The sequence below is a fragment of the Acanthochromis polyacanthus genome, chromosome 13 (assembly GCF_021347895.1).
Source record: "Acanthochromis polyacanthus isolate Apoly-LR-REF ecotype Palm Island chromosome 13, KAUST_Apoly_ChrSc, whole genome shotgun sequence".
Classification (NCBI taxonomy): Eukaryota; Metazoa; Chordata; class Actinopteri; family Pomacentridae; genus Acanthochromis; species Acanthochromis polyacanthus.
Genome location: NC_067125.1, coordinates 35,418,946 through 35,440,191, shown reverse-complemented (window position 1 = coordinate 35,440,191; position 21,246 = coordinate 35,418,946). Strand labels below are relative to the sequence as shown.

At 41.3% G+C, this 21,246-nt stretch overlaps 1 protein-coding gene across 1 annotated transcript in view; it reads right to left on the bottom strand.

Annotated features, from left to right (window-relative positions):
* Nucleotides 1-881: 881 nt before the first annotated feature.
* The window catches only part of LOC110970461 (protein jagged-1b), a 59,638-nt gene continuing 39,273 nt past the window's right edge, over nt 882-21,246 (bottom strand). The window contains exons 4-14 of the mRNA XM_051958066.1: nt 19,805-20,053; nt 16,561-16,621; nt 15,787-15,917; nt 13,985-14,104; nt 12,789-12,902; nt 8,885-8,998; nt 4,138-4,251; nt 3,634-3,680; nt 3,052-3,228; nt 2,277-2,427; nt 882-2,189 (exon numbers count right to left, since the gene is read on the bottom strand). Coding sequence (XP_051814026.1) covers nt 1,753-2,189; nt 2,277-2,427; nt 3,052-3,228; nt 3,634-3,680; nt 4,138-4,251; nt 8,885-8,998; nt 12,789-12,902; nt 13,985-14,104; nt 15,787-15,917; nt 16,561-16,621; nt 19,805-20,053 — 1,715 coding nt within the window. The 3' untranslated portion in view covers nt 882-1,752. The remainder of the gene's footprint in view (nt 2,190-2,276; nt 2,428-3,051; nt 3,229-3,633; nt 3,681-4,137; nt 4,252-8,884; nt 8,999-12,788; nt 12,903-13,984; nt 14,105-15,786; nt 15,918-16,560; nt 16,622-19,804; nt 20,054-21,246) is intronic.

Below are 21,246 nucleotides of genomic sequence, written 5' to 3'. Positions count from 1 at the left end.
AACTCTGAGAGTTCCTGACCATATCTTTTGTGATGTCAGTTTCCATGGAGAAAAAATAACCAACTGTAAACTTAAAATTGTCATCAAAGTCGCTTAGTTTTATGACTGATTTAAAATAAACCACTTGTACCAGATCCTTAAAGAAAATTATTAATTAATCTGAGCCCCATGGCACAACTGAGTATTCATGACTGACTCGGTCTCAGCTGACAGTCACTGTCAGCACAATTTAGATTTTTTAATTGAACTGCAGACTGTGTTGACACAGAGCAGATAGGAGATGTCTAGGGAGAGAGCAAGTGGTTGGAAGATACATTCAGCATAGTAGAAGATCATTCCAGAGTTAATGTGTAGTGTAGTGGGAAACACACGGAGAGGTTACAAAAGCACACAGCGCCCTCATCTTTCCAGAATTGGCTGCACTTGTGAGCAAATGGAAAATATTATACATGCCGATTTAATTTTTCACAATTTTTGTAAAACAAAATATATAGAAAGTCAATTTTTATGGCATTATAGCTTTGTTTCACTGAACGAAATACATTTTTGAGTACCTTGTACTTGTAGTCATGGGAGTGCTGCGCAATAGAGGTGCAGGACTTTATGTTACTGTGAATACTGACCCCACCGAGGGTAAAAATGTTGCTGCAATTTCCACACTGCTTAATGGACAACACACATTTGCCCATGTTGAGTCTGCAGTTTACTTACTTACAAATTCATACCGACAGAAATGAGAAATTGAAATGACTGTTCAGACACTGCAAATAACTAGAAGCACTTAATAAGCACCACTTGCAAAGTCTTTAATGTTTATCAGTGGTGACATCTCCCTCACGTCAACGCCAGTAATAAATGATTATATGTAGTAAAAAATTAAATAAGGTTGTTAAATGCACTTTTATTACAATCCACATGTGCTGGTTGCTCCAAATGGAAAGTGAAATGGGACAAACAGAGCAGTAATACAGTGATATTTCCAGACCGAACCACAGTACAAAAAGAGCATCAATATGTACAATATATTTATGTACAAAAAAGCTATTTTACACGCAGGTATGAAAAAATCATACATCTTTGACAAACTGCAGTATTACACAGACAATACAGGCAACAGTGTATAGTTTTAAAACAGAAGGCTGTAGAGCCTTTGGTTCAGGAGTATGCACTCTTTTTTTGACAAGTATATCAACTTTGCTTCCTTTTCATTAAGTAAAATGCTTCTGTCAATGCTTTTTTTTCTCCTCACGTACACTCATAATATACATTCTCTCTTTCACTGTCACGCACACACAACTAGAAACAGAAACACACCAAGTGTTAAATAGGCATCCATTCACTGATCTCTTTGTTAGAGCTCAGTCTGAAACAGAAACGGAGGTCTGAACACCACTCAGACGGCGTCATGGACCCGGAAACATGTTGAGAGACTCCTACAGAGGACGATTCTCTGTTTGCTCTCGACAGGCACTCCAAGGCAAGTCTCTAAGTCTCCACATAAAGTCTTTCAGTCAAACATCACGCACCTGCTGCTGCTCACAGACAACAACACAGTAAGACTTTTCACTCCTTTATTCAGCAGCCTTTGCTTCTCAGGTGTCTGCTGATAGCCATCTAAGCTCATTAAGGTCAAAAGGTCACCCTATTTTCATAACTGTATCACTGGAGATGGGGTCCTGTGAGCACAAGAGTGCTAAGGACGCAAAATAAAACCAGTGAAGCTCCTCAGAGGCCCAGCAGTCCAGGACAGGGTCAGACCTCCAGCTCCTGGTTGTCTGTGTAGTGGAAGCGGTTCAGCTTCTCCCTCTCCCGGTTTGAAATGTCCAGTTTGGGGGCGTGAGCTGGCTTCAGCGCTGGGGAGGGGTGCGAAGGGGCCGGGGAGGGCGGCAGGGTCAGTTCGATCTCCTCATAGCAACGTGAGACAGGTGCAGGGGCAGGAGGGTGGCTGAGAGGGGTGGCGGGGGGCAGGAGGGGCACCGGACGGTCCACATTTCTGATGAGGTTGACAAAGTCCCTCTGGTTGTTGATGCCCTCCTCCTGCGGCACAGCCTGCTGCTTTTTCCTCTTCCGATGGAGGTGGGAGAGGATGAAGGCGCAGGCGGCACAACCACAGACCGTCACTAGAGCTAAGACGCCCACCAGGATCATGTAGAAGCTGATGCCGCCGTGCGTCGTGTCCGACATGGCACCTTCACACATGGAGACAGATGGATTAGACCAAGGTTCATATGGATATTTTACTTTTTTTTTTAAAGACGCACACATTTTTATCTCACCTGGACAGTGTTGACCAACGCAGGGATGTTTGAGGGTCATGCACTCGTTGCCATAGTAACCGTCAGGACAGGCACATATGTACCTACCCTCTATGCTGTGACACTGTACCCCCTGCTGGCAGGGGTTGGGATTGCATGGATCCAACGCTATCTGGAGTAAAGGAAAGAATAACACAAGGTGAGAATGATTTGTAGTTCTTTTTTCACCTACAACTCTCATACCAATCCAGCACCCTGCATATGTATCTAAAGGTTCCCGAAGCTGTAGCCTGGGACCTGAAAGGATCCTTTAGATGCTTTGAGGGGAACATCTCTGTCTGAAACAATCGAGATCCCCAAATGAACACAAACTGTTTCCAAAGTAAGAGAAGGAGGAAATATAAATTCAAAACTAATACGAGTCTTCAAGCAGTCTAACTGAAACAAATAATATCTTTCAATGCTGTGGGAGAAATTTCAGTCTTTATGTCAGTGCTGCATTTATGCAGGAAACACAAAAGCAAAAATAGATTTTTATACTAAAAACTCCAATGATGGAAAATTAGCCAAACCTTTAAGTGATCAGATTTTTTATGCAATCTCATTAAAAGTGCAAAAAACAGCACTTTTAATATTTATTAGTTTAAATTTTATGATTACACTTGCAAACCATTTTTCACATTCTTATTAAATTAGTCATTTTTGTCTGTTTCACCATTTTTTTTAAACTGATGTTTATCATTACACATGATTGAATCTGTTTTATTATTATTTTTTAACATATATGTTCTCCAACCTCACAGAAGATTCCTGAATATCCCACAGGACAGCTGCAGGACACCGTCTGTCCTTCCTTCTCCACACACTGGCCTCCGTGCAGACAGGGGGCGCTGTCACATGGACTTGGGCCATTTTGGCAATATTTCCCAGAGAAACCCGTTGGACACAAACACCTGGACCCTGACACCTGGTCCTACATAAAGGGACGATATTAATTTATATGTATGTAAACTGAGAGAGTTGTTATAATTTAAGAATTGAAAAGAGGCTTTGGACAGACATGGGAGGCTTGTCATGAATCTGCTACAGGCAATAAAAGATTTGTCCCCATGAGGGTAAACAGAGCTCATATCTTAAGGCAAAAATGTTTTAAAACTAGGGTGTACTTCCTGAATAATGCCCGACACGCCTGAGGCTTTAACGCAACTACAACACAAGTCTTTTAAAGTTGTGTGACAATTCCTTATTTTACTGAGAAAACAGTGGAAAGACACAGAAAATGTCACTCCAAAGAAAAAAGGAGAAAAATTAACCAGGTCAAATATATGCAAAGGCAAATGAGAGAGACTGAGAAAGGCGGCACAGCCAGGACTCTCACCTCACAATGACCGCCATTCAAACACAAACCCTGACAGCTGCTGTTCCCTGGAAATCAGAAACAAACACTAGATTAATCTGTCATCCAAAGACAGAATATTTACACACATATAAAGCTGTAAACAACAACACACAAAATGAAAACAGAGCAGACTGACACGCATTACTGAACCAGACATCATTGATAATGTTGTATCACTGTGCAGCCAGGCTGTAGATTGTCACTTTTTAGAACAATATGTCAACACAAAGTAACTGGAGATAACGGTCAAAAATAGACTTTCACACAACCTTATTGGTTACTGTTGCATTTATTTCAGTGACACCCTGTGAAACATGATGGATGAAGTTGGGGTAAAACGATCTGCTGCCCACAGGGATGGTGGGCTGCAAGCTGCTTAAAGGCTCTTCATGTTTCACTATTTGCAACTAGTCTGTCACTTCTCTCTTTTTCTAAAAATTTGCTTCTTTTCTTCTTGTTTCCTTTTTTCCCTTTCATACTCACTGATGTCACAGTTCGGCCCCGTCCACCCAGGAAGGCAGTCACACAGGTATCCACCGATCAGGTTGCGACAAGTGCGGGCGTGGACGCAAATGCTCATTTCACACTCGTTGGTGTCTGAGAGAACAAAGGAAAAAGGTTCCTAAAAATTCTGGTGAATGCAAAATCAACCACATTTTATCACAATCACTGCTGGAAAGACATTATGTTATTGCACTTCTGATACTTCACAAAAGTAAATAAATGAGCATAAACTGACTGATGTTGTATAGTACACGAGTGTGAGCATACTTTGTCACTTCTTCAGTGAGTAAGCAAAAAACACACAACCTCATCTAGGATTACTGTGTAAATGGGTCACACAGCCTTCATGTCATCATGAGAAAGTAAAAGTTTACACTGAAATCAGATCTGTAGTTCAGCTGATCAGGTGTGCAGAGTTTAACCCTCCTGTTGTCCTCATTTATGGGCACCAAAAATATTGTTTCCTTGTCTGAAAAAAATTCAAAAATTCAGCAAAAAGTTCCCCAAATTTCTGAAAATTTGCAAAACCGCCAGGAAGAAAATTCCAATAATTCCCTCAAAAGTTTTATTTTTAAAAAAATCCCCTAAATTAGGCAAGAAAATTCTTGTAAATACTTTCAAAAAATGAGTAAAAATCTTCAAAAAAAAAATCCTAAAAATACCTAAAGTGATTACATTTATATCAGTAAAACTTCTAATATTTTCTTTAAGAACATTCACATAAAAATCAACCAAAATCCAGCAAAAATCACTAGATTTTGGTTGATTTTTTTGTAAATATTCTTAAGAAACATTTTTAACATTTCTTTTTTCCACCAAAAATGTTCAAAGATTTAACAAAACTGTTGAAAATGTGGACATCAGAAGTTTAACTGTGAAAATATTTTTTAACACATTTTCAAACTTTAAAATGGGTCAGTTTTGACAAAGTTCCAAGTGCAGGCTCATCAGATGTGCAGTTTAGATTTAAGCTTAAATTATTTTTTTTATTGACTGCTTGGGGGAAATTTGTGCACTTGATGCTTTGTTTTTGGAGTCCAAGACCAGTTCTGACTCTGTCTTGTTCTGTGATTCAAACTGTAAACAAAATGGCAATTCATTCTTATAATAAGGTAAAGTTCTGCCTTAAATGGTCACACACGGTTTAGAATAAAATGTAAATAAACACAAAGTGAAAATGTCTCAGTGTTTTAGCTATGATCAACCAAAAACAGAAGGTTAACATCAATGCACTAAAATATGTGTATTGTCTTGTTACAGAAACAGCACTATGCTAATTAAATGCCTCTCCTAAATTGGATAAACTGTCAGACAAATCCCTTCATTTAAGAGACACACATTCTATAAACCTACTGACGCTAATCCTGCATGTCTGCCGCTGAGCTCAGACGATCTTTAGCCTCCAGTTAAACCAAAGTTCAATTTTGAACTGTGAAGTGGAGAATTACTGGGCAGGAGCCAGAAGGGATGAACACCGCCAGAGAATTATGTCAGAAATTATCTTCACAAATGGACCTCAAATCACGCCTTGCAGCACCTTCCTGCATCCTCTTTGTTTATGCACAGACCCTCCTGCTGCAGCACACATCTGTTACGTTTCTGTGTGTCGAAGCCTCTGAGGGATTGGCTCGGATATTAGCGGAGGAGGATTAGAAAGAAACGCTCGATGAATGAAGAGGAAGTAGTCAGTCAGTTACAGTTAATCTAAACCTTTTACAGTGAGAGGCCTGTTAAGATTCGGCACTGGTGATGTGTGTAAGAGTGTGTGTTTGTGTGTGTTTGCTAAGAGCCGGGGGATTCAGGAGAAAATGTAGGGACAGAAACCAGCTACTAAAGGAGTGAAACTGATAGAAAGTATAATTGCCCTGCACTATCTGAGGCGCTACTGATGCTCTGCCTATGGGCTCAGGCTATAAAGAGTTTTACGACTTGTGTTTGAATACCGTGTGTGTGTGTGTGTGTGAGATACTGTGAGCTACTAAGCTGTGATGTGGAACTATGGGGTATTATCAAGTGTCAGAGTGACATATCACTGTAACACAGAGGAGTAGGAGCGGCTGTCATCCTGAAATATGTCTCAGTTTTTACTTCATAACCCCAAAGTGTGTGTGTGTGTGTGTGTGTGTGTGTGTGTGTGTGTGTGTGTGTGTGTGTGTGTGTGTGTGTGTGTGTGTGTGCTTGACCTTATTCTGTACATTATTCCCTCTGCTGTACTATCTAACACAACAACCCTTGGGAGCAAGCTTGTCAATATGAGCGAATGCAGCCCAAAGAGACGTGACGGAGCATTTAGAGAATACTGATTCACAGTCAGAGGAAGGGTTGATGGGAGAATTAACATGCTGCTGGCTTCTTCTGCCTCTCTAATTTGCGTTTTAAATGCATATTTCACTTCAAATGGAACACATAATCTCATACTACCTTTTGAGGAAAAGCGTCATTTGAAACCAGCTGTGTATCGCTGCTTAGACTGATTGGGCTTTTAGAGGGTCGGTGTTAAAAATCCCATTAATTAAATGCATTCCTTTGAAGATAAAACATTTTTTTAAATTTTATTAGCAGATCAGCGTATAAACAGCTGTATTATCACAATCACATAGACTCCACTGTGCTAAACACTTCAGTAACATCCCTTGGAGATGAAAGGTTTACTGCTGATCAACTTTGAGGTTTAGGCCTAGATTACATATTTTCTTGATTAACTCTATAGCGCCATTTACATTACCCTGCTTTTTACATGTGAGAGAGAACACCTGTACTATTTTTTCATTAGCCACGCCTGACGTGTACGTCAGCGGGGTTACTGCATTCGCTTCGGTATCTGACTGGCTGGGTAAGTATGTATGTATGTGTGTGTGTGTCCGTGCAGATATCTGGGCGTGGTTCTGCCCACTACTGAGGGCTCGTCGACTTCTCATCTTTCTTTGAATGCTGCCTTACATGTGAATATAGAACAAAAGGTGTTCAATATCACCTAAACGTCAAATGATTCAAAGCTGCTTCTTCATACAGTGATTTCATTATTGAACAGTCGGTGTTTGCTGTTGTGTAAAATTAAAAAAACTAACAATTTAGGAAATGCAGTACAAGCTGTCACTATATCTTTGATTAATGAGATTCAAGTCTTATATTTTTTCCAAACTTTATATGTCCAACTATATTTTTGGATAACAAGCTCAATCCTCCTCAGCATTGGAGGAAACCAGTGTTGCACATACACCCCCTGTCAAAAGTTTTAGGACGCTTTCTCATTCAAATGAATGAGAAAGCGTCCTAAAACTTTTGACAGGGGGTGTATATCTGGACAGATGTTCTGCTATCCTTCAGAGACTATTTTTCTTCAGCTCTCCTTTGCATTTCCCTTTAAAATACCACAAAGATGTTCTTTTGGATTCGAGTCAGGTGACAGACATGGCCAGGTCATAGCTGTCACTTTTTTCCTACTTTCGAAGCTCTGGTGTTTTTTTTGACAGTGTGCTGTGGATCATTATTATGCTGGAATATTCCTCCACTGCCAAGCTTCTGCAGACTGGGTGTCATGTTATCAGGAAGCATTTTTTGCACTCATGCAGCCTCATACTGTTGCACTCCATCCTCTGGTTTTATGTATTCTCTGTGGTGGTCCTGGTCAGGTAAATGCCAAAGACGCTAAACTGCATCTGAGCCACACAAATTCACATTAGTCTCATCTGACCAAAGAATGTGCTCCCAATTTCCATCAGATTTTTTTTGTGTGTGAGTGTCCACGTGTGTGTTCTTAAGCAATTTCATCTCGTGGTTTTGTGTCAAAGAGCAAGGAAAGGCGTTTTTCTTGCACACTGTCCATAGAGACTGACGGAATGCAGCATCCTTCACAGTGTCTGAGCTGCCGCAGAAACTCTGATTTCCTTTGACAGCCCCTGTGTCAAAGCGGAAATCTATTTTTCAGAGCGAGATTGTGAAGGTACTGCACTGCCCATGGTGTTATTTTAAGAGGATCTGATCTGTCCCTGCTGATTACCGCTGCGACTGTGTTTCAACTGATTTTTAGTCGTTGATGAATCTTCCCGTGTTCATCTTAGTGAAGTCACACAATCAGATTCTTTGGTTTCTCTGCTGATTTTTTTTTCCCACACGTTGAGTCATGATGAAAACAGAGAGAACCCACAGGTCCAAAACTAAAAGGTTATGGTATTCACGGGTCATTTTATAAATATGCTCATACGGTTAGCCACACTGGAAATCACAGCTGTTGTGTCGTGTTTTACATTTTTGTTGCATTGAGTTTCTACTTTAGAGCTGGTATTTACAGTGTAGTCTTTCTAAGCTATTTGCTTTGGCGTTGAGGAGGAAAAAGACTCCACTTATCCACCTAGAGTTAATGTAAAGGTGATGCAGTTTACAGAAAATATTCTGTGAATTATGAATATTTCACACTTTCAAAATCCCCGTACAGCATCGATTTTTCTTTGTTTCTCTGTTCATGGAAGAATCTGTGCAAAACCCCTGATATGTGCAATACTGTTATTCTATGACTAGTACTTACATACATATTTTGGTTTATTTTTGTGCTACATTCCTTTACTGTTTGCTGCTGTAACACTGCACATTTCCTCACTGTGGGATTAATAAAGGCTTATCTTATCTACATTTGAATTATTTGACTTCAGTGATATTCCACAGGGCTGCGCTTCTTTTGTATGCAATATATATCATCTATAATTCAGTTTAATTCTGACCCACTGACCCAGCTGGCAGGTCCTGCCGGTCCATCCAGGTGGACAAAGGCACCGAAAACCTCCAGGAGCCTCCTGACACGTCGCTCCTCGGCCACAAGGGTTGCGATCACACTGCCTCACCGCTAAGAACAGAAGGAGAAAATATTATACATCAGCTACCGGTCTGTATATTGTCCATCCATCCATCCATTCATCCATCCATCCATCCATCCATCTTAATCCTCAGGGTCCCAGCCGACTTAAGGTGAAGGCAGGGAACACGCTGGACAGGTCACCAGTCTATCGCAGGGCTACACATAGAGACAAACAATCACACTCACACCTACCAATGGACAATTAGAATCACAAATTAACCTCAGCATGTTTTGAACTGTGGGAGGAAGCTGGAGTGCCCGGAGAAAACCCACACATGCACGGGGAGAACATGCAAACTCCATGCAGAAAGATACCGGGAAGGCCTTGATGCAAACCAGGGATCTTCTAGCTGCAAGGCGAAAGTGCTAACCACCACTCCATTGTGCAGCCCTCTGTGTATTGTGTGTGTGAATATTAATCTACGTGTGTCACTGAGTCCGTGTGTGATGCCACCATGTGGACATCTGCTATCTGAACTGCAGCACTGGTATGCGGATGCTCCGGTGGTCGGTGTTTTCATTCTCGCTTCTGCTGCTCTGGTTTCTGTGCAAACAATGATAAATAAAATAATCTAGTGCATGTACGTGGCTGACAACTCCAACCTTTCCCAGAGAGGAGGGAGGAACAAGTGGATTTAAATAAAGAAAGGATGACGGGAACAGGGAAAGATGGGGGTTAAGTAGAAATAGAGAAATGGTGCCGCTATGCCTGGTTCCACTCATCTGACAAGGAATTAAAATCAGATAAAGAAAAAGGGAAAACGTGAGAAAAACGAGTGTACACAAGCCGACAGAAAGACAAAGAGATACTCACTATTTAGGGGTTAACCATGCATAGCTTCCGATTACACAGGACATATTTGTGCACCAGTGGCATCATAACTTTTCCCATGCATATCTCTGTGGTATGCATCTTCCACTCTGTCTCTCTCATAACCTCTTTTCATTTACCTAACCCTGCACAACAACCATTTTCCATCTTCCTGACCCCGACTCTCCAACCCTCAGTAATAATAACCCATCCAAGCTAGCGGCTCTTCTCCCAAAACGAGATGGAGAATTCATAACAAACAAACAAGCCTTTAATTAATATCGGTTATATATATAAATCTAGTCTGAAAACGGAGCTGTGTTGTGGTTTTGGTTGTCATTCCCTGCAAGCCTGACAATCCTCTCACTGTGTATTCCCCAGAGAGCCCCCCACAACACAACACATACAGAGATAGACTGGCTGTTAATCACGCTCCCAGCAAATAACAAGAGCAAAAATAAACTGTCCCTTTAGTCTCCTGTTTGTCCCTCTCCTCTTATTCTCTCTCTCTCTCTCTCTCTCTCTCTCTCTCTCTCTCTCTGAGATATAAATGCTTCTCATTGGAGTGTTTACATGCCTGCTCCCGACCTGCAGCGCTGTTTATCGTGATAGAGGTGAAAGCAGAGGATGTGGAACGCTGCTTGTTTACACACACAGCTCTGACAGACCATAACCGGTGTGATCCAATCTCACCTGCCGCCACTCACAACATGAGCTCAAACGTACTGCTCAGAGAAGCCTCACACACAGAAGGACCACGAGGGCAAGTCCAAGACAGACTGTTGTGACAGCTTAGTCGTTTCTTTGCAGCCAAAAACACGTTTGACCTTTATTCACGCTTCAAAACGTGGAAGTGGAGGATCCTGGGAGGTATGAGGGCTGCTGGGAATCAGTACAGTGTAGCATGTGTGCAGGGGACTCACATGAAACCTTGTCAAGTTGTGCAATGATCAAATTGTGTTTCAAAATGTGTTTACATTTCTGGAGGCTACTTACCACCACCTTAAAGTTGCACTTTCACATTGGAAAAGTAATTTCACTCACCATTAGGATTATAATATAGGCTGTTAAAAGCTGTATAATGATTTCTGTGGATGAGCTTTTAAAAATAAAAGAAAAACACCCTCAAAATATCCTTACAGATAGCCCAGATTATGGGTTCAGGATCATGGGAATTATATGATCCAGTTTTTCTCAGTTTGTGATCAAAACGAGAACATCTCAGGTTTTGCTGCTTTAAATCTGACATTTCTTGAATACAAGGATACACCACTATGTTTTTGTTGTCATTTCTCTCTACTGATGTGACTGTTTTTTCTGTTTGAAGCCTTTGTGATGCACATGAGCCCTTATAAACCCTCTTATAAACCCTGTTTATGGAATACATTACCAAGAGACCCAGTTCCATCCGTAGAAATCTCTTTGTTATCTCATATCTGTCGAGCCTGAATAAACTCTGCAGCTCTCCTGGATCAGAATGAATGTCATTTATTCCCCATTTTATTTATCTTTTATTGTAGCTGTCATTTGCCATCCTCGTAATATTTGTCATGGCGAGAGTTACACACTTTAGCATTGTATGCTAGTTGGGAAAAAATACCACTACTGTACAGCAAAGTAAAATCACCACATCTGATGACAACAAAGGCCAACAACAACATGTCATTCCTGTTGTAAACACCCGAAGTGTGTATTGTTTTTGTGTTTACCAGTGGTTTCAGATTCCTCACAGTGCAAACAAAATCTGATAACGTTACATTCACTTGGCAGACAAGTTCGTCCCATTTTATGCTTTCTCACGTATACATGTCACAAGGGAGCCGGATGTTGCTGCACAAACTCTCACGTATGTAATTAAAGTGTAATCGCTTGTGTGTGTGAATGTGATCTGACCCTGAGAGTAACACTGAATGCAGTTCATATTTGCTAGTTTTTGAACTTGTAAATAGTGTAAGATGACTTTTAGGGGAAATCTTTTGCCTTTCTTGTGGACAGCAGGCAACTCACGCATCGCAAAGCATCTGCTTTGTGTTTCATTTTGCTCAGATCTTTGTAGCACTTCCTTCACTGTTTTTCATTCCATCATAGCAACAGTTTGGGGCTCAGTGTTTTCCTTGTTTTGCTCAACATTTGGATAAATTTGCTCCTGCAAATTGTAATCCACTTCATGTGCGACTAGACAAAGCCAGGAATTATCATGATGCAAGTAATTATATCAGAAAAGGTCCTACAACAGTTAAATACCGCACAATAAACCCCTGATTCAGTGTCGTTTAAACACACATAACTCACAGTTACACCTCTGTTTAGACTAACTCAATAGAGTCTATCAAAGATGCTCCACCTCAGTCTCTTGATTTTCCTGCTGATACAAACAACACAAGTGCATCACACACACACACACACACACACACACACACACACACACACGCACACACGCACACACGCACACAACACACAGAGCCAGACAGAAGGCGAGAGAGATCACTGATTGTTGTTGATACTGTTTGTGTTCGGGCTAATTTAGCTTCCTCTGTCGGATTGATTAGAGTCACTCACTGGCTTTGATCCAATAACAACCAATCACAGCCTCAGCTCAGGCTTCGTGTGTGTGTGTGTGTGTGTGTGTGTGTGTGTGTGTGTGTTCTTGTACTTGCTACATTGTGAGTACCATTTTCTGCATTTAACTATCAAAGTGAGGACATTTTTACAAAGTGAGGACATTTTGGCCGGTCCTCACTTTGAAACAGCCATGTTTGAGGGTGAAGACTTGTTTTTAGAGAACAGGTATGAATTGAGGTTTGGTTAGGGTTAGGGTAAGGATTAGGGTTAGGCGATCAGTTGTGATGGTTAAGGTTAGGGTAAGGCTCTAGGAAATGCATTACGCCTATGGATGTCCTCACTAAGATAGAAGTACAAACATGAGTGTGTGTGTGTGTGTGTGTGTGTGGCATCGACAGTAATCACCATCTGTGCAGGTGTGTCCGGTCCAGCCTTCAGTACAGATGCAGCTGAAGCCTGTTGAGTCTTCAACACATGTGGCTCCATTCGTACACGGAGACGACAAACATGCATGTTCCACTGAGGGGAGAAAAGAGAAGAAGAAGAAGAAGAAGAAGAAGAAGAAGGTGGACACAAGAGAAAACAGCTATGAGAATAGAGGATAGAAGTTAAATACCCTGCACCATAATTATACTGTAAAATCCAAGTTGGCACAAGTTGTTTCCTAGAACCACTGAAAATGAGGTTGAGTTTGCAAAAATGGGAAGTTTCCAAAATAAGTTATGAGAAAAAAACTTAAATTTATGTTTGGTACAGAGTCAGCTAAAGAATAAATTGTAGTTTTTCCAGCGGATATAAATTTACACGTTTGCTGGTGCGTTTTTATGCTTCATACCTTTGAGCATCTGTTATTTGTTTATCTATATGCAGAGAATTTCTAAATAATAACAACCCACTAATTTTACTCTGTCCAACATACACCCCCTGTCAAAGATTTTAGGACACTTTCTCATTCAAATAAAGTAGAACCTGTCCTCCAACTTTTGACAGGGGGTGTATTTCATCATATGGATGCGATCAGGGCAGGACTGTGATCATACATGTAAAGTTTCAGGCAGATTGGAGCATGTTCAGGGCATTTACACAGCATTTGAAATTTCATGGCGAAGGATCAAAATTCCAGAGGATGCCACGGACACGCCCTTTGACTTTGGAAAAAGATTTTAATAACTTTGGATCATTAAGGCCTCCTGTATGTACTGGCCGAATTTGAGGTGAATTGGAGTTTCCCCCTAGGAGGAGTTGGCTCTAGAAAAAAATGAAAAATGGACAAAATCTGACATTCAACGCAAAATAGCTCACTTCTTGTTGGGTTTGGAATGTGGCTGTCACTGACTTTTTTGTTCAGCCTGATGTGCTGCATATGTGTACCAAATTTGGTAGATACACCCCCTGTCAAAAGTTGTAGGACAGGTTCTACTTTATTTGAATGAGAAAGTGTCCTAAAACTTTTGACAGGGGGTGTATGTTTATATATTTTTTACATGTTTTTGTATGTTGACATACAGTTTCTGTCATTTGCTTCACTTGTGTAAACAAACTAAGTTGATTTAATTTATTGGACAAACAGATAGTGTTCTTGATTTTGAGGCAGAACTTACCGATGTCACAGTTACGTCCTCTGAAACCTTCCTGGCATTCACACTGATACTCGTTTGGTTCTGTGTTGGTGCAGGTCCCTCCATTCTTACAGGGCTGGTGGGTGCCACAGTAGTTCAGATCTGAAACCACAAAAAAAAACATAGGTTTAGATTATGTTTGTTATATTTCAGCTCCGAGCACTAAACAGCAGAATAACAAAGCATATAGGGATGAAAAAATAAATGTAAGTGGATGCAGATGGATCGAAAATCACTTCAGTTTAACTTTCTCTCAAATACAGACACAGAGGCTGAAGTGTATCCAGACCAGCTCAGTGTGCTGACTGTGCAGGCCAGTAGCTGCAGGGCTTGTTGTCTCCAGTGTTGAGGCTGATTAAAGCTTTGCTTTCTATAATCATCTCCTCTGTGCCCACAGTCCTTTTGTCTCACTGCAGCTCTTTGCAGAGCCTTTATGAATGCACAGAAACAGCTTAGGACCCCACCTAACTAAAAGCATCCAGCCCAGCCCTGCTCCTGTTCACCTTACCCAAGGCTATCGCCTTTCCACCTCACAATGCACTGTCCCATGGGCACTGGTTTGGCTCCCGGATCCCAGCTCCCACACCGGGAAACAGTTGGGAACTATAGCTTGGATAATGTTGGCCGAACTTTGTTATAGTGTGGTGGGAAAAGTCACAGAGTGGAGGGTGAAGCCCTTAGGGAGTGTGGTTTTACTCTATACAGAAGATCCGCACGGCATGCAAGGAAAGATGCGCAAAGAAGCACACCAGACCAACTAATAGAGTGCACACACAATGTTTCTCTCTCCGTCTATAAACACAGACAGGATGAGTTCTTGGTCTATATACAATAGACTGAAAAGCTCTTTCATCTTTGTGTGGATGACACAGGCTTTTAGTTATTGAGTTGAGGAGTGGATAACCTTTCTTGGAATAAATGCTAACAGGAAAATAAGATTATGAGGAAATACATAAACTGAGATCCAAGACACAAAAATAATAAATACACTGATTCTCCCTTAAATAGAACATAAGTACATAGTATTAGGTTCAGTAATTTATTCATGTTCTGTTCTAATAAGATTTCTGAGGCTCTTACTGTGCACAAAAAATCCATCAGTGTGTTTCCTAGTTTAAAGAGCAATGTGTAGGTTGAATTTCCAGAAGACCACAACATTAAGACGACTGGCAGGTAAAGTGAACAACATTTACCATCTCCTTACAGTGCATGGTTCTGCTGGGAAACGCTGGGTACAGGCATTCATGTGGGTGTTACTTTGACAGCACCCACTTAAACATCACAGCAGACGAAGCACATCCTCCCATGGAGCCAGCACTCCCAGATCGCAACAGCGTCTCCCAGCAGGACAGTGGGCCTTGTCATATCAGAAAAGCTGCTCAGGGATAGCTCGAGGAACACGACAAAGAGCCCAAGGAAATGACGACTGCTGAAATCTCCACATCCTAACCCAGTCAAGCAGGATGTGCTTGCTATATATTTTACATGAATAAAGGTAAAAAAAAACCATACAAAATCTTGCCTCGTGTTTAGTTTTAGTGCCTGTTGTGCAGGTGAAGAAAGCTCACATATGTGAAAGTGTTCGCATTGGGTACAACTTTTTGACTGAAGAATTGTGCATCCAGTGAAATTCTAAGTTTGAGATGCCAAAGCGAGGATCTAGTGAGTTTGATACAGCTCATGTCAGATGCTGAACTGAACAGAAGAAGGGAAAGCCCCTCTCTGGCATATGAATGCTTTCTTCTTCATTCATCTCTACTACAGAAACGGGTCACATATCTGACCTTTGTCGCACAGCAGTCCTCCCCAGTTGACGTCGCAGACGCACTGCCACGGCTCGGTGCAGCTGCCATACACACAGCCGGGAAACGTCACACACTGGTCACACAGAGGACCCTTCCATCCATAATGACACCTCGAAGAAGAAGAAGACAAGAGAGGCAAATGCACCCAGCTTCATTAGTGACTTGATCTGCATTACAGAGCTGCTCCTGCTGTTCAAGTGACTCTTTTAGTGTGTGTTTTCATTATCTAGTCTCTTCATGATGATGCTTTGGTAATGTTCATGTGTACTATTAACATAATTTCACAGGCTATATGCAGCTTTTAACTTCAGCAGTCTTATTTGTAAGCAGAGTTCATTACTCATGTAATAACTACAGCTATGTAGGAATGAAAATAACCCATCAGTGCACACAAACCCGCATCTGCCTACTGGTGTGGGATTTAATGGGATTCAAACTGCCTTGCAGACATAAAATCCAGGCTAATGGTTCAAAACAGCATGACATCAATATTGCATTTTGGCTGGCCTATAATGAATGAGTATCATCTGTGAAAGACCGGAGGAAGAGAGACAGAATCATATCACAGTCTTTGGTTTAAAATATTACACGGCTCGCTTTTGTTTATTGCTAATTCCAGTTGTGATTGAGGCTGCAATTATGTTGTCACTTTTACATTGATGGTGAAATTACATGTCATATCATATGCTGTGTTTGTGCACTGGAGCCCACAGTGAAAAAAACAGCATTTTCTTGACCATTCGTCTGACTTACTTGCATTCTCCAGGCACAGTACAGGAGCCGTGGGCCTGATGACAGCCCTGCCTGCACACCGCTGTGAAGACAAAACACACAAACAAAAAGAAAGCAATTACAGGCCAGAAAACAGAAACACTGAAACAGATATGTCATGCAGTTATTTCTTAGTCTGCCAGTGTTCTTCATTGGCGACTTGCTTTACTTGGAAATTTAATTGCATGCATGTGACCTGCCGCCAACTAAACCGGGGATAGAAAACCATTAACACTTGTGGATCCCAGAATACCCCCGACATCACAGAATACACACAACACACATCCAAGCAGAGCATATAACCTCAAGAAAGCTGCAAGGACTGATGAGGGGATACAGCAGTTCAACAGGGCACAGTCGCCATGGCAACTTCATGTGATCATGTTAAAAGCATGACTGAAAACAGTCATCCATCCATCCATTCTCTATACACCGCTTTATCCTCACTAGGGTCGCGGGGGGTGCTGGAGCCTATCCCAGCTGACTCGGGCGAAGGCAGAGGACACCCTGGACAGGTCGCCAGTCTGTCACAGGGTTACATATACAGACACACAATCACACTCACATTCACACCTACGGCTAATTTAGAATAGTCAATTAACCTCAGCATGTTTTTGGACTGTGGGAGGAAGCCGGAGTACCCGGAGAAAACCCACGCATGCACAGGGAGAACATGCAAACTCCAAGCAGAAAGATCCCAGGCCCACCCCGGGATTTGAACCGGGGATCTTCTTGCTGGAAGGTGAAAGTGCTAACCACTACGCGACTGTGCAGCCGAAAACAGTCATATGAAAAACTATTTTTTTTTGCTTATTGAAAACCCCCCCGGTGGTTAAATGACAGCGTTTGTTGGACAAATTCACAAATTCACCGTTTAGTGAAACAGTTATGAACTAACTTTACCACTAATTCTATTGACTACAATGGATGAACGGTTTAGAAAATCTAAAACGCATGTGGTACCGTTTATGAAGCTTAGCCTGTAGAACAGGGGTGTCAAACTCAGTTCCTGGAGGGCCACTATCCTGCATGTTTTAGATGTTTCCCTCTTCCAACACACCTGATTCAAATGATCAGCTTATCATCAAGCTCAGCAGAAGCCTGATAACGAGCTGATTATTTGAATCAGGTGTGTTGGAAGAGGGAAACATCTAAAACATGCAGGATAGTGGCCCTCCAGGAACGGATCTTGACACCCCTGCTGTAGAACATCTATAGAAGCTTCGGGAAAGATCAGAAAAGTTTATCACCTAAACTTTTGAAAAAAAAATCCAATAGGGTGCATTAAAGACAGCCAAGGCAAGTCATTTTTGAAAATCTGGCATAAAGCTCAAACATTTCGAGCATAACGCACCTCCGACTTCGAACTACTTGTGGTACAAGAGTGCTTGAAATGCAAACATGAAACTTGGTGAAAGGATTCAAAGGACTGTCCCTAATTAGTTTGTCAACTTTCAAAGAAGAAAAAAGACAAAGACTATGAAGTTGCATCAGTAAAGGTAGCTTCACTGCTTGATCCCCAGCTAAAAGGACATTGTTTCATCATTAAAATACTTTTTAATGGAAACATGGCATCAGAAAAACCTCTTCATCACTTCAGAGTCAATCAAAGGTGATGACGCAGTGTGGAGAAAGCTGAAAGGATGTTGGCAGTTAAAAATCAAGTCTTTAAGATGTTCAAACCCAAGACTGAAAACTCCCTAGACTTCCTCTTGATCCGTTAACCTGTAGGGAGTAACAGAGAGACCACGGCTAATTTTTCAAACTTCCTGCTCCGTTGCAGTCCAATCAGCGGCGTGCTGAGGGGGAAGTCAGATGAAGTCAGACGGGGCGAGATGGGCAGGGCTACAGGATGTCCTTAAACTGGTTGTGCGGCCTTCAGGGTTCCCATGGTTTCCACTCTGGTTTCCTCCGCTTCACTTTTACCATCGCAACGAGATGGCAGCGCTCCGAGGTCACAGAGTGAGGTCGTCCAGCTGATGAGTCACACAAAATAATCCCCTACACCCTCTCCAACAAAGCTGACTGATGTGTATTTACTGAAGTACTGGAGTGTAACAGTGCAATGATCCTGAAATTGTGCGAAATGTAGTGTTTATTCTTTTTGTCAAGTGACATTTTGAGCACTATAACTTAGATTCTGGGCACAGATGTGTGCATATGGTGGCACTTACGTCAAAATTTGAAGGACATATCCAGCTATTTCTAATGATATCATAGGTTCAGAGATTACAAAAGAAGTTTATTTTGACAGCTTTTAATTGTACTAACAGTTTCAAAGAACTTCAGAGGCCAAAATTAAACAGGAAAACAAAGACAGTCTGACGGAATTTTTTTTAAGGAACCTTGGAATGAATTGCTAAAAAGGAAACCCCCCCCCTTCTAGAGCTGGCAGAAAAATAAATGGAAAGCAAAAATATTTTTTAATCAGTTGACCTAAGTCATGTTGAGGACATTGATGAGAAACTGTTTCTGTCTTTGTGTCTGGATTTGTGGTTGTGAAATATCCACTGTAGAATTAAAGGCAGCGACATTTTCACAGGAAGACATGAACCATTTTGAAATGAAACTGACCAATCAACAACAAACGTTCAAATTACTCATACTTTAAGATGCCAAGCATTTCAGTTTCCAATATCAGGTCTCCACCTAACAATGAAACCTTTAAGTGCTACTTCTTTATAATATCTGCAATTCTAAATGCACGCTATGACTACTTGGTACACTTAATTACCAAATCCGTTTCCTTTCAGTTTGTTTAATTATGTCGTATATTATTTCTTTGTACAGCAGTTGCTCAACCTTTGGTGTTTTGAAATTGACTTGCCTTGAAGTTACATCACAACTGAGTGATTCAAAAAACATGATGGTGTTTTCCCACCATTCCACGCATCCGGTGGTTTACGTTCCTTCCCATATGAAAGTCAATTAGGGCTCTGTTGACACTGGAGTGGTGTAATCCATCACATCAAGTCTTCATGCTCTTGTACAGAAGTTCCAGTATTGTCATCGGATTGCACATTCTCTTGCAATACAACAATAACTGACAGTAACAGTACAGCTGACTTTGTATTAAAGGAGTAAACTGAGGGAAACAACTAGCTTTCAAACCATAACATAATCCACCAGGCAGCACCTCTAAAAGCTAATGAACACATCAGTCTCACACACCTAGTCATAAACTGAACACACAAACACCGCATGATTCTTAAGTTTCACTCTTTACCTTCTTTGCACTCTGGTCCCGTCCAGCCGTCCATGCAGACCTTGGAGCCGCTGGGGTCACAGCTGAAGTGACCAAAGAAGTCATCGCGGGCCCTGCAGAACTTGTTGCAGAAAGGCCCATAGTAGTTGGAGTCGCAGCGGAAGCGGAGTCGGTACTCCAGGCTGAGAGTTCGACCGTGGTGACGATAGGTCTGCCACTGTTCACCAGGATTCAGCATGGAAGAGACAAGGACTCGCTCGATCAGCTGACCTGAGGAAGGACAGAAGAAGAAAATGCTTTCTTCCATTACAAAAACATGCACCACTTTTATTTGATATTCTTTCCTTTCTGGTGGTAACTGAGGGGTGCAACCAGTGTGATAAAAGAGAGTCCACGTTAATGTAGATCAGGGACGTCAAACATGCAGCCTGTGGGCCAAAACTGGCCCACCAGAAGGTCCAATCCGACCCGTAGCACGACTTTGTAAAGTGTTAAAGTTACAGAGAAGACATTAACTGTAGACTGTAAATTTGTAAAACCATAAATTTAAAATAATTTCTAGATTTTAACAAGTTGTTCTGAACATAAAATGCTGGATTGCTTTTTTTTTTTGTCGTTGTTTCTCATTTTTGTCATTTTGTGTTCTTTTTTTCTCGCTTGTGTTGTTTGTCTCTTTTTTAGTCATTTACTTTCTCACTTTCCCGTTTGTGTCATTTGTGTAATTTTTTTTCTCTCATTTTTGACATTTGTCCATTTTTTTGTCACTTTGTAACTTTTTTGGCTATTTTTTGTCTCTTTTTGTTTTGTTTTGTTTCGTGTCGTTTGTCTCATTTTTGTCATTTTGTGTCTCGCTTTTGTCATTTTGTGTCTCATGTGTTGGATCATCAAAATGACAGCTCTATTTATTATGAAAAAGAAGTTCAATTGTTGGTAAAAAAATATAGATCCATGCAGGTTCAAACTTCTCTGCCATTTAACATGCACAAGTAACGCAATCGACCAGAACTGATACTTGTGTACAGCATCATCTTGCATCAGATATGGGGTTAAAAACAGGAATCACATTACAGTTAAATGCGGATTTTAAAACTGGTCATCAACGGGGCAATGTTGTTTTTTATTAAAAAAAACAAACACATTTTACTGTAGATGAATAAACACATTTTTCTGGACTATGGAATGAGTGAGTGGGCATACATAATTTCTTACATGCAACCAAACTTGACCACATAGAGAGGATATGATGAGCAAACTGAAAAACAGCTCCAGTATGAATACCGATGGGTCGATAGGACCAGAGAAAAGAGGTCAGGGGTCTGTGGAGAAGACAGGGTTCAGCCAGAAAGGACCAGACGAGCCCCGGGGCAACACTGGCTGCTGCTCCTGACCCCCGGAGGGGATTTCCCAGAGGCACGGTCATCCCCAACTCAGTCATAATCCTCGCTGACAGGGTGTTAACACAC